Below are 13388 nucleotides of genomic sequence, written 5' to 3' on the forward strand. Positions count from 1 at the left end.
GTCCCCGTGCCCTGACCCCCCCAGAGTGACCACAGAGTGACCACAGAGTGACCGCAGAGTGACCACCCGTGTCCCCCCAGCTGCTGACCAACCACTACGAGCGCTGCTGGCGGTACTACTGCCTGCCCAGCGGGTGGCCCAACATGGGCGTCAGCTCCGAGGAGGAGCTGCACCTCACCAGGAAGCTCTTCTGGGGCATCTTCGACTCCCTGGCGCACAAGGTGGGGTCACGGGGTGGTGACACACGTGGGGGACACACCTTGGTGGGGGGACACCTGGGGAGACACACCTGAGGGACATACCTGAGGGACACACCTGGGTGTGGTGGTGGTGGGGACATGGTGGTGGTGGGAAGGTGGGAATGGGGGTGAGGGGGATGTGGAGAGGTTGGGGTGGGGGTGAGGGGGATGTGGGGACAGTTGTGACATTGGGACACGGAGCTGGGGGTGATGGGGACATGGGCATTTTGGGAATATGGGGATGGAGCTTCACCAGGAATCTCTTCTGGGGCGTCTTCGACTCCCTGGTGCACAAGGTGGGGTCACACCTCGGGGGGACACCTGGGGGGGGACACACCTGGGTGTGATGGTGGTGGGAACATGGGAATGGGGGTGAGGGGGATGTAGAGAGGTTGGGGTGGGGGGTGATGTGGATGTGGGGACAGTTGTGACATTGGGACACGGAGCTGGGGGTGATGGGGACGTGGGCATGATGGGGACATGGGGATGGTGACCCTGGGAACATGGGGATGGTGACACTGGGGACATGGGGATGGTGACAATCAAGGGACATGGGGATGGTGGCACTGGGGACATGGGGATGGTGACACTGGGGACATGGGGATGGTGACAATCAAGGGACATGGGGATGGTGGCACTGGGGACATGGGGATGGTGACAATCAAGGGACATGGGGATGGTGGCACTGGGGACATGGGGATAGTGGCACTGGGTACATGGGTATGGTGACATTGGGGGGAGATGGGGATGGTCATAGTGGGGACAAGGGCATGGTGACACTGGGGACATGGGGATAGTGACAATCAAGGGACATGGGGATGGTGACCCTGGGGATATGGGTATGGTGGCGCTGGGGAGATGATGATGGTGACACTGGGGGTGACATGGGATGACGACACTGGGGGGAGCATGGGGGTGGTGACACTGGGAACATGAGCGTGGTGACACCAGTGCCACAGGGATGATGACACTGGAGGAACATGGCACTGGTGTCACCGGTGCCACAAGGATGATGACACTGGAGTATCTCAGAGCCGGTGGCTGTGGTGGCCCTGGTGTCACTGGTGCCACAGGGATGATGACACTGGAGGAACATCGCCCTGATGGCACCGGTGCCACAGGGATGATGACACTGGGGGATCATGGCCCTGGTGACATTGGTGCCACAGGGACGATGACACTGAAGGAACATCGCCCTGATGGCACCGGTGCCGCAGGGACGATGACACTGAGGGAACATGGGTTTGGTGCCTGTGGTGGCCCTGGTGACACCGGTGCCGCAGGGATGATGACACTGAGGGAACATGGCCCTGGTGTCACCGGTGCCACAGGGATGATGACACTGGAGTATCTCAGAGCTGGTGCCTGTGGTGGCCCTGGTGTCACCGGTGCCACAGGGACGATGACACTGGGGGGTCACGGTGCCAGTTCCTGTGGTGGCCCCGGTGTCACCGTGTCCCCCGTCCCCGCAGAAGTTCGAGGCCGAGCTCTACAAGCTGGCCATGCCGTGTCTCTGCGCCATCGCCGGCGCGCTCCCGCCCGACTACGTGGACGCCAGCTACTCGTCCCGCACCGAGAAGAAGGCCTCGGTGGATGCTGAGGGCAACTTCGACCCCAAACCCGTCGAGACCCTCAAGTAGGGCTCCCACAGACCCCTCCCCGTGCCAGCAGGAGCCCCCCGACCCTGTTTGTGCTCATGGAGACCTCCTGATCTCATCCATCTTCATCCAGACCCACCCATCCTCATCCAGATCCTCATGGAGATCTCCTAACCCCACCCATCCTCATCCAGACCCTCATGGAGAGCCCCCAGCCCCATCTGTCCTCATCCAGATCCTCATGGAGAGCCCCCAGCCCCATCCAGACCCTCATGGAGAGCCCCCAGACCCACCCATCCTCATCCAGATCCTCATGGAGATCTCCTAACCCCAACTATCCTCATCCAGACCCTCACAGAGAGCCCCCAGCCCCATCCAGACCCTCATGGAGAGCCCCCAGACCCACCCATCCTCATCCAGATCCTCATGGAGATCTCCTAACCCCAACTATCCTCATCCAGACCCTCACGGAGAGCCCCCAGCCCCATCCAGATCCTTATGGAGACCCCCCAAACCCACCCAGCCCCATCCAGATCCTTATGGAGAGCCCCCAGCCCCATCCAGATCCTCATGGAGAGCCCCCAGCCCCATCTGTCCTCATCCAGACCCTCATGGAGAGCAACCCAGCCCCATCCAGATCCTTATGGAGACCCCCCAGACCCACCCATCCTCATCCAGATCCTTATGGAGAGCCCCCAGCCCCATCCAGATCCTCACGGAGAGCCCCCGACCCCATTTATCCCCCTGGAGACCCCCCACAACCCCATCTGTCCTTACCCAGAGATCCCCAATTTGTCCATCCTCTTCCTCATCCTCATGGAGACCCCTCCCCAATCCATCCATCCTCATCCTCATGGAGACCCCTCCCCAATCCATCCTCATCCTCATGGAGACCCCTCCCCAATCCATCCATCCTCATGGAGACCCCTCCCCAATCCATCCTCATCCTCATGGAGACCCCTCCCCAATCCATCCTCATCCTCATGGAGACCCCTCCCCAATCCATCCTCTTCCTCATGGAGACCCCTCCCCAATCCATCCTCATCCTCATGGAGACCCCTCCCCAATCCATCCATCCTCATCCTCATGGAGACCCCTCCCCAATCCATCCATCCTCATGGAGACCCTCCCCAATCCATCCTCATCCTCATGGAGACCCCCCACCCTCTCCCAGACCCCCCAACCCCATCCAGGCCCCCATGGGGTTCATCCATCCTCATCCTCGTGTCCCCCCTGACCCCAATGTCCCCCGTGTCCCCCTGACCCCGCTGTCCCCCCTGATCCCAATGCCCCCCCCGACCCCGCTGTCCCCCCGACCCCGCTGTCCCCCCTGACCCCGCTGTCCCCCCGTGTCCCCCTGACCCCGCTGTCCCCCTGACCCCGCTGTCCCCCCTGACCCCGCTGTCCCCCTGACCCCGCTGTCCCCCCGTGTCCCCCCCAGTGTCATCATCCCCGAGAAGCTCGACGGTTTCATCAACAAATACGCCGAGTACACGCACGAGAAGTGGGCCTTCGACAAGGTGGGGACCCCCCAGCACCCCCCAAACCTGTGGGACACCCCCAGGACCCCCTGGGACCCCCCAGACCCCTGGGACACCCCCGGGGTCCCCTCTGAGCCCCCCAAAATCTGCACAACCCCGGAGCTGCTGCAGCTCCATGGAGCACCGGGACCTTCAACCTTGGCCTGACCCCCCAAATCTCTGTTATCCCCCAAATCTCTGTTATCTCCCCAAATCTCCTCTGTCCCCCCCAAATCTCCTGTGTCCCCCCAAATCTCCTCTGTCCCCCCCACCCCGATGTCCCCAAGCCCCCCTGAGTTTTGTGTCCCCCTCCCCAGATCCAGAACAATTGGACTTTTGGGAGACCGTGGACGAAGAAGCCAAAACCCACCCGATGCTGAGACCCTACAAAACCTTTTCTGAGAAGGTACCACGGGACCCCTGGGACACCCCAGACCCAGGGGGCCTCCCAAACCTGGGGGGGACACCCCAAGCCCAGGAGGACACCCCAAACCCCCCAGGACCGGGGGGTCTCCTGGTGGCCACCAAGGCCATGCTGGAGCCCCCAGCCCCTTCCCTCCTCCTCCTCATGGAACCCCCCTAAACCCCCCGATTTTGGGGTGCCCTGGGACCCCCCCAAACCCAGAGGGACACCCCCAAACCCATATGAACCCCTCAAACCTGGGGAGACACCCCCAGGACCGGGTGCTCTCCTGGTGGCCACCAAAGCCGTGCTGGGAGCCCCCAACCCCTTCCCTCCTCCTCCTCATGGAACTCCCCTAAACCCCTCGATTTTGGGGTGCCCCCTGACCCCTTGGGACCCCCCCCAAACCCAGAGGGACCCCTCACACCCAGGGGGACACCCCCAAACCCAAATGGACACCCCCAAACCCAAGGGGACACCCTGAGACCCACCAAGACCACAATGGGAGCCCCCAGCCCCTTCCCTCCTCTTCCTCACGGACCCCCTGCACACCCCCCGATTTTGGGGTGCCCCCTGACCCCCCCCTGACCCCCAGGACAAGGAGATTTACCGGTGGCCCATCAAGGAGTCCCTCAAGGCCATGCTGGCCTGGGAGTGGACGGTGGAGAAGGCGCGGGAAGGGGAGGACGAGCGCACGGAGAAGAAGAAAACGCGAAAAATCTCCCAAAACGCCCAGGTGGGACCCCAAAAACACCTCGGGAGGGGATTGGGGCACCCCAAAATCGTCTGGGGGAGGTGAGAGAGGGGGTTAAGGGTGTGGAGAACCCCAAAATCACTTAGGGGGAGGTGAAGGGTGTGGAGAACCCCAAAAACACCTCGGGAGGGGATTGGGGCACCCCAAAATCGTCTGGGGGAGATGAGGAGGGGGTCAGGGGTGTGGAGAACCCCAAAAACACCTCGGGGGGAGGTGAGGGGTGTGGAGAACCCCAAAATCACCTCGGGAGGGGATTGGGGCACCCCAAAATCGTCTGGGGGAGGTGAGGAGGGGGTTAAGGGTGTGGAGAACCCCAAAATCTCCTCGGGGGGAGGTGGTGGGGGGGGGGAAAGGGAGACCCCAAAATATTGGGGACCCCCTGACCCCCCCCCCCTCCCCCCCAGGCCACCTACGACCCCTCCCATGGGTACAGCCCCCAGCCCGTGGATCTGAGTGGGGTCACTCTGTCCAGGGAGCTGCAGGTGAGGGTCCCAGTGTCACCCCAGTATCCCCCAGTGTCCCCCAGTGTCCCCCAGTGTTACCCAGTGTCACCCCAGTGTCACCCCAGTGTCACCCAATGTCACCCCACTGTCACCCCAGTATCCCCCAATGTCACCCAGTGTCACCCCAGTGTCACCCCAGTGTCACCCCAGTGTCACCCAGTGTCACCCCAGTGTCACCCCAGTGTCACCCCACTGTCACCCCAGTATCCCCCAATGTCACCCAGTGTCACCCCCGTGTCACCCAGTGTCCTTTTGTGTCCCTCCTGTCCTCCTGAGACCCCCAAATGTCCCCCCCAATGTCTCCTTGTGTTCCCTGGGGTCCTCCCCGGGGGGGCCCCTAAACCCACCCCAAATATCCCCCTAAGACCACCCCAAATCCTCCCGAATCCCCCCTAAAACCACCCCAAACCCCCCTAAACCACCCCAAATCCCCCCTAAAACCACCCCGAATCCCCCTAAAACCACCCCAAATATCCCCCTGAAACCACCCCAAATCCCCCTGAAACCACCCCAAATCCCCCTGAAACCACCCCAAATCCTCCCAAATCCCCCCTAAAACCACCCCGAATCCCCCTAAACCACTCCAAATCCCCCTAAACCACCCCAAATCCCTCCTAAATCCCCCTAAAAAAACCCCCAAATCTCCCCTAAAACCACCCCAAATTCCCCCAAAAACCACCCCAAACCCCCTAAACCACCCCAAATCCTCCCAAATCCCCTAAAACCACCCCAAACCCCCCTAAACCACCCCAAATATCCCCCTGAAACCACCCCAAATCCTCCCGAATCCCCCCTAAAACCACCCCAAATCCCCCTAAACCACCCCAAATCCCTCCTAAATCCCCCTAAAAAAAACCCCAAATCTCCCCTAAAACCACCCCAAATTCCCCCAAACCCCCCTAAAACCACCCCAAATCTGCCCTAAAACCACCCCAAATCCCCCCTAAAACCACCCCAAACCCCCCTAAACCACCCCAAATCCCCCCTAAAACCACCCCGAATCGCCTCAAATCACCCTAAAACCACCCCAAATCCCTCCTAAAACCATCCCAAATCTCTCCTAAAACCACCCCAAATCACCTCAAATTCTTCTAAAACCACCCCAAATCCCCCTAAAACCACCCCAAATCCTCCCAAATCTCTCCTAAAACCACCCCAAATTCCCCCTAAAACCACCCCAAACCACCCCAAATCCCCCTGAAACCACCCCAAATCGCCTCAAATCCCCCAAATCCCCCCTAAAATCTCCCCAAATCCCCCCAAACCCCCCAGGCCATGGCGGAGCAGTTGGCTGAGAACTACCACAACACCTGGGGCCGCAAGAAGAAGCTGGAGCTGGAGGCCAAGGGTGAGACCCCTCCCCAAATTGGGGGGGACCCCCTGGGACACCCCTGGGACACCCCCTGGGACACCCCCAAGCCCAGGGGAGCTGGAGGCCAAGGGTGAGACCCCTCCCCAAATTGGGGGGGACCCCCTGGGACACCCCCAAGCCCAGGGGAGCTGGAGGCCGAGGGTGAGACCCCTCCCCAAATTGGGGGGGACCCCCTAAAACACCTCCAGGACACCCCTGGGACACCCCCAAGCCCAGGGGAGCTGGGGGCCAAGGGTGAGACCCCTCCCCAAATTGGGGGGGGACCCCCTGGGACACCCCCAAGCCCAGGGGAGCTGGGGGCCAAGGGTGAGACCCCTCCCCAAATTGGGGAGACACCCCTGGGACACCCCCAAGCCCAGGGGAGCTGGGGGCCAAGGGTGAGACCCCTCCCCAAATTGGGAGGGTCCAGGGTGTAATTTGGGGGTTCCAAGGGGTGGATTTGGGGGTTCCAAGGGGTGGATTTGGGGGCTCCAATATCACTTTGGGGCACAGGAGGGGGCTCCAAGGAATGGATTTGGGGGTCTCCAGTGGGTGGATTTGGGGGTTCCAAAGAGTTGATTTGGGGGTTCCAAAGAGTTGATTTGGGGGTTCCAAGGGCTGGATTTGGGGGTCCCAGTGGGTGGATTTGGGGGTCCCAGTGGGTGGATTTGGGGGTCCCAGTGGGTGGATTTGGGGTTGGATTTAGGGGTTCCAATGGGTGAATTTGGGGGTTCCAATGGGTGGATTTGGGGGTTCCAAGGGGTGGATTTGGGGGTTCCAAGGGTCGGATTTGGGGGTCTCCAATGCCGCTTTGGGGCACAGGAGGGGGCTCCAAGGAATGGATTTGGGGGTTACAAGGGGTGGATTTGGGGGTTCCAAGGAATGGATTTGGGGGTTCCAAGGGGTGGATTTAGGGGCTCCAGTGGGTGGATTTGGGGGTCCCAAGGGGTGGATTTGGGGTCTCCAATATCACTTTGGGGCACAGGAGGGGGCTCCAAGGAATGGATTTGGGGGTCTCCAATGGGTGGATCTGGGGGTTCCAATGGGTGGATTTGGGGGTTCCAATGGGTGGATTTGGGGGTTCCAAGGAATGGATTTGGGGGTTCCAAGGGGTGGATTTGGGGGTTCCAATGGGTGGATTTGCGAGTTCCATGGAATGGATTTGGGGGTTCCAGTGGGTGGATTTGGGGTTGGATTTAGGGGTTCCATGGAGTGGATTTGGGGGTCTCCAATGGGTGGATTTGGGGGTTCCAAGGAGGCGATTTGGGGGTTCCAAGGGGTGGATCTGGGGTCTCCAACGCCGCTTTGGGGCGCAGGGGGGGGCTCCCACCCGCTGCTGGTGCCCTACGACACGCTGACGGCCAAGGAGAAGGCGCGGGACCGCGAGAAGGCCCAGGAGCTGCTCAAGTTCCTGCAGCTGCACGGATACGCCGTGACCCGGTCAGGGGACACCCCAAAACCCCCCCGGGGCACCCCAAAACACCCTCAGGGACGGCTGGAACCCCGACGGGAGCCTGGAGTGTGGGGTGGGGGGAGTGACGAATGGGGAGGGAGCTGGGGGTCCTGGGCTGGGTCTAAAAACACCAAAATCCCCAAATTTAGGGGGGGTTGGGGAGTGGGGGGGTGCCAGGGGTCCAAGTTTTGGGGGAGCTCCAAAATCCCTTCAAAATCCCCCCCAAAATCCCTGGAGAAACCCCAGATTCAGCAGGGGTCAGGGAATGGGAGGTGCCAAGGGCCCAGGAGGGATCCAGGTATTGGGGGGACTCAAAATTCCCCCCAAACCCACCCAAAATCCTCCCAAAATTCCCCCAAAATCCTCCTAAGATCCCCCTATAATTCCCCCAAAATTCCTCTAAAATCCCCCCAAAATCTCCCTAAAATCCCCCCAAAATCCCCCTAAAATCCCCCCAAAATCCTCCTATAATTCCCCCAAAATTCCTCTAAAATACCCCCAAAATCTCCTTTAAATCCCCTCAAAATCCCCTCAAAATCCTCCCAAAATCCCCCAAAAATCTCCTTAAAATTCCCCCTAAATCCTCCTAAAATCCCCCAAAATCTGGGGGTGACCCCAAGATTTGCAGCACTCAGGGCCGGTGGGAATGCAGGGAGCTTCTGGGGGATTTGAGGACCCTTTAGGGGGTCTCGGGGTGGTTTGGGGAGGGGGTTCTGAGTTTTGGGGTCCCCCCGCCGTGGCAGGGGGCTCAAGGACATGGAGCTGGACACGTCGTCCATCGAGAAACGCTTCGCCTTCGGCTTCCTGCAGCAGCTGCTGCGCTGGATGGACATCGCCCAGGAGTTCATTGCGCACCTGGGTGAGACCCCAAAACCCCGGGGGGCTCCTTCAGAACCCCCCCCAGATCCTCTGGGAGTCCCCCAAATCCTCTGGGAATCCCCCAAATCCTCTGGGAGTCCCCCAAATCCTCTGGGAATCCCCCAAATCCTCTGGGAGTCCCCCAAATCCCCAGGAGTCCCCCAAATCCTCTGGGAATCCCCCAAATCCTCTGGGAATCCCCCAAATCCTATGGGAATCCCCCAAATCCTCTGGGAGTCCCCCAAATCCTCTGGGAACCCCCCAAATCCTATGGGAGTTTCCCAAACCCCTCTGAGTTCCCCAAATCCTCTGGGAATCTCCCAAATCCTCTGGGAACCCCCCAAATCCTCTGGGAGTCCCCCAAATCCTCTGGGAATCCCCCAAATCCTCTGTGAGTCCCCCAAATCCTCTGGGAACCCCCCAAATCCTCTGGGAATCCCCTAAATCCTCTGTGAGTTTCCCAAACCCCTCTGAGTTCCCCAAATCCTCTGGGAGTCCTCCAAATCCTCTGGGAGTCCCCCAAATCCCCAGGAGTCCCCCAAATCCCCAGGAGTCCCCCAAATCCTCTGTGAGTCCGCCAAATCCTCTGGGAATCCCCCAAATCCTCTGTGAGTCCCCCAAATCCTATGGGAGTCCCCCAGCCCTTGGCTGGACATCGCCCAGGAGTTCATTGCGCACCTGGGTGAGACCCCAAAATCCCGGGGGGCACCCCCAGACTCCCCCCAAACCCCTGTGATCCCCCCAAATCCTCTGGGAGTTTCCCAAACCCCTCTGAGCCCCCCAAATCCCCTGGGAATTCCCTTGGCTGGACCTCACCCAGGAGCTCATGTTGGTGAGACCCCAAATCCTGGGGACACCCCCAAAATCCTGGGGGTCACCCCAATCCCACGGGAACCCCCCCTGACCCCCATTTTTCCCCCCAGAGGCCGTGGTCAGCAGCGGGAGGGTGGAGAAATCCCCCCACGAGCAGGAGATCAAGTTCTTCGCCAAGGTCGGGGGGACCCCAAAAACGGGGAGGAGAGACCCCAAAAACGGGGAGGGGAGACCCCCAAAAACGGGGAGGGGAGACCCCAAAAATGGGGAGGGGAGACCCCAAAAATGGGGAGGAGACGCCACAAAAATGGGGGAATGGGGGGGGGGGGGGAACACCCCAAAAACGGGGACAGGAGACCCCAAAATTGAGGAGGGGACACCCCAGAAATGGAGATGGGAGACCCAAAATTCAGGGACGGGATGCCCCAAAAATGGGGGAGGGGACACCCCAGAAACGGGGAGGGACACCCTGAAATCAGGGAGGGGACACCCCAGAAATGGGAGGGACACCCCAACAACAGAGATAGGAGACCCCAAAATTGGGGAGGGGACACCCCAAAATTTGGCATGGGAGACCCCAAAAATGGAGGAGGGGCTCCCTAAAATTGGGGACGAGGCACCTCAAAATTTGGGATGGGACAACCCAAAAACTGGGCTGGGACACCCCAAAAACCCCTCAAAATGGGGGAGGACAGGGGATTTTGGGGTTTCTGTGGGGTATTTGGTGTCTCTGTTGTGCATTTGGTGTCTCTGTGGGGTATTTGGGTTTTTTTGTGGGGTATTTGGAGTTCTTAGAGGTTTTGGGAGGTGTTTATGGGTTATTTGGGGTTTCTGTGGGGTATTTGGGGTTTCTGTGGAGTATCTGAGGTTTCTGTGGGGTATTTGGTGTCTCTGTTGTGTATTTGGGGTTTCTGTGGAGTATTTGGGGTTTCTGTGGGGTATTTGAGGTTTCTGCGGAGTGTTTGCAACTCTTACAGGTTTTGGGAGGTGTTTATGGGTTCTTTGGGGTTTTTGTGGGTTATTTGGGGTTTCTGTGGGGTATTTGGTGTCTCTGTTGTGTATTTGGGGTTTCTGTGGAGTATTTGCAACTCTTACAGGTTTTGGGAGGTGTTTATGGGTTCTTTGGGGTCTCTGTGGGGTATTTGAGGTCTCTGTGGGCTGTTTGGTGTCTCTGTGCATTTTTGGGGGTTCCCTGTGGGTTTTGGGGTCCCGCTGACCCCCCCCCGGTGCCCCCCCAGATCCTGCTGCCCCTCATCAACCAGTACTTCCACAACCACTGCCTCTATTTCCTGTCCACCCCGGCCCAGGTGCTGGGCAGCGGCGGCCACGCCTCCAACAAGGAGAAGGAGATGATCACCAGGTGGGACCCCAAAATCGCCCGAAATTCCCCACAAAATCCCCTAAAATCCCACCCACAAAATCCTCCCAAAAATCCCACCCCAAACACCCCTCCGAGCCTCGAATCCCAACCCCAAAACCCTACCCACAAAATCCCCACAAAATCCCCCTACAATGCCAACCCCAAAATCCTGCCCCAAAACCCCCTAAAATCCTACCCTGAAGTCCCCCCCACAAAACTCCCCCAAAATCTCCACAAAACCCCTGCAAAATCCCATCCCAAAACTCCCCCAAAGCCCCAAATGCCAGCCCCAAAACTCCCCCAAAATCCCAACCCCAAAACCTTCCCCAGAATCTCAACCGCAAAATCCCAACCCCAGAACCCCATCCCAAAATCCCAACCCCAAAATCCCCCCCAAAACCCACCCCAAAATCCCCGCTCCAACCCTCAAATCCCAACCCCAAAATCACCCCAAAATCACCCCAAAATCCCACCCCAAACCCCCCTGCCAAAATCTCACCCCAAATTCTCCCCAAACCCCCCCGCCAAAATCCCACCCCAAAAGCCCCCCAAGCCTCAAATCCCACCCCAAAATCTCCCCGACCCCAAAATCCCCCTGAGCCCCAAAATCCCCCCAAAACCCCCCAAAATCCCACCCCAAAATCCCCCCAACCCCCCCCCCCAAAAAAAAAGCCACTCCAAACCCCCCTCCAAGCCCCAAATCTCAAGCACAAAATCTCCCCAAACCCCAAATCCTCCTGAGCCCCAAATCCCACCCCAAAATCTGACCAAACCCCAAATCCCCCCAAGCCCCAAATCCCAACCCCAAAATCCCCCCAAGCCCCAAATCCCAAACCCCAAATCCCACCCCAAAATCCGACCAAACCGCAAATCCCAAACCCCAAATCCCCCCAAGCCCCAAATCCCCATGCAAACCCCCCACATTTCCAGTTTGGGGTCCCTGGGGTTTGGGGTTTTGGGGACCCCCTGACCCTTTGTGTCCCCCCCCAGCCTGTTCTGCAAACTGGCCGCGCTCGTCCGGCACCGCGTGTCCCTGTTCGGTAACTGGGGACACTGGGGTGACACTGGGGACACTGTGAGGGCACTGGGACACTGGGGGGCACTGGGGTGACACTGGGGTGACACTGGGGTGACACTGGGGACACTGTGAGGGCACTGGGACACACTGGGGTGACACTGGGGACACTGAGGGCACTGGGGACACTGGGACACACTGGGGACACTGGGGTGACACTGGGGACACTGCGGGGACACTGGGGACACACTGGGGTGACACTTGGACGCGGGGACTCACTGGGGACCCTGGGGTGCACTGGGAGGAACTGGGGACACTGGGGACACTGTGGGGGCACTGGGGACACTGTGGGGGACACTGGGGACACTGGGGGGACATTGAGGGCCACTGGGGACACACTGGAGGGACACTGGGGACACTGGGGGGGCACTGGGGACACTGTGGGGGCACTGGGGACACACTGGGGTGACACTCGGACGTGGGGACTCACTGGGGACCCTGGGGGGGACTGGGAGGAACTGGGGACACTGGGGGGACATTGAGGGCCACTGGGGACACTGGGGGGGACACTGGGGTGACAACTGGGGTGACACTGGGGACACTGTGAGGGCACTGGGACACTGGGGGACACTGGGGACACTGGGGACACTGGGACACACTGGGGACACTGTGAGGGCACTGGGGACACTGTGGGGGACACTGGGGACACACAGGGGGGCACTGGGGACACTGGGGACACTGCGGGGACACTGGGACACACTGGGGTGACACTCGGACGTGGGGACTCACTGGGGACACTGGGGGGGACTGGGAGGAACTGGGGACACTGGGGGGACATTGAGGGCCACTGGGGACACTGTGGGGGACACTGGGGACACTGGGGGGACATTGAGGGCCACTGGGGACACTGTGGGGGACACTGGGGACACTGGGGGGACATTGAGGGCCACTGGGGACACTGTGGGGGCACTGGGGACACACAGGGGGGCACTGGGGACACTGTGGGGCCACTGGGGACACACTGGAGGGGCACTGGGGACACACAGGGGGGCACTGGGGACACACGGGGGGCACTGGGGACACACGGGGGGCACTGGGGACACTGTGGGGGCACTGGGGACACTGGAGGGACACCGGGGACACACAGGGGGGCACTGGGAACACTGGGACACACTGGGGGGTGTCACACTGGGGCCAGCGGTGGCACTGTCCCCCCAGCTGATGTCCCTGTCCCCACCCAGGCACAGACGCCCCGGCCGTGGTGAACTGTCTGCTCATCCTGGCACGGTCCCTGGACGCCAGGTGGGGACAGCGGGGACACCGCGGCCGTGTGTCCATCCGTGTGTGTCTGTCGTCGTGTCCCCAGTGTCCCCAATGTCCCCAGGACGGTGATGCAGTCGGGCTCCGAGATCGTCAAGGCCGGGCTGTGTCCCCGTGTCCCTGATACCCCCAATGTCCCCAACGTCCTGAATGTCCCCAATGCCCCCAATGTCCCCAGTGTACCTGATGCCCCCAATGTCC

General features: G+C 60.3%; 1 protein-coding gene across 1 annotated transcript in view; it reads left to right on the forward strand.

The window, feature by feature from the left end:
- The window catches only part of LOC134434331 (ryanodine receptor 1-like), a gene marked incomplete at its 3' end in the record, with an annotated part of 62401 nt that overhangs the window by 26725 nt on the left and 22288 nt on the right, over window positions 1–13388 (forward strand). Inside the window, 14 exon segments of the mRNA XM_063183005.1 lie at window positions 81–221; window positions 1712–1875; window positions 3279–3357; window positions 3675–3696; window positions 3699–3763; window positions 4356–4496; window positions 4919–4996; window positions 6290–6365; window positions 7685–7808; window positions 8565–8680; window positions 9603–9670; window positions 10731–10852; window positions 11843–11892; window positions 13109–13169. Of these exon segments, the coding sequence (XP_063039075.1) occupies window positions 81–221; window positions 1712–1875; window positions 3279–3357; window positions 3675–3696; window positions 3699–3763; window positions 4356–4496; window positions 4919–4996; window positions 6290–6365; window positions 7685–7808; window positions 8565–8680; window positions 9603–9670; window positions 10731–10852; window positions 11843–11892; window positions 13109–13169 (1307 nt within the window).

The sequence above is a fragment of the Melospiza melodia genome, unplaced genomic scaffold (assembly GCF_035770615.1).
Source record: "Melospiza melodia melodia isolate bMelMel2 unplaced genomic scaffold, bMelMel2.pri scaffold_349, whole genome shotgun sequence".
NCBI classification, from domain to species: Eukaryota; Metazoa; Chordata; class Aves; order Passeriformes; family Passerellidae; genus Melospiza; species Melospiza melodia.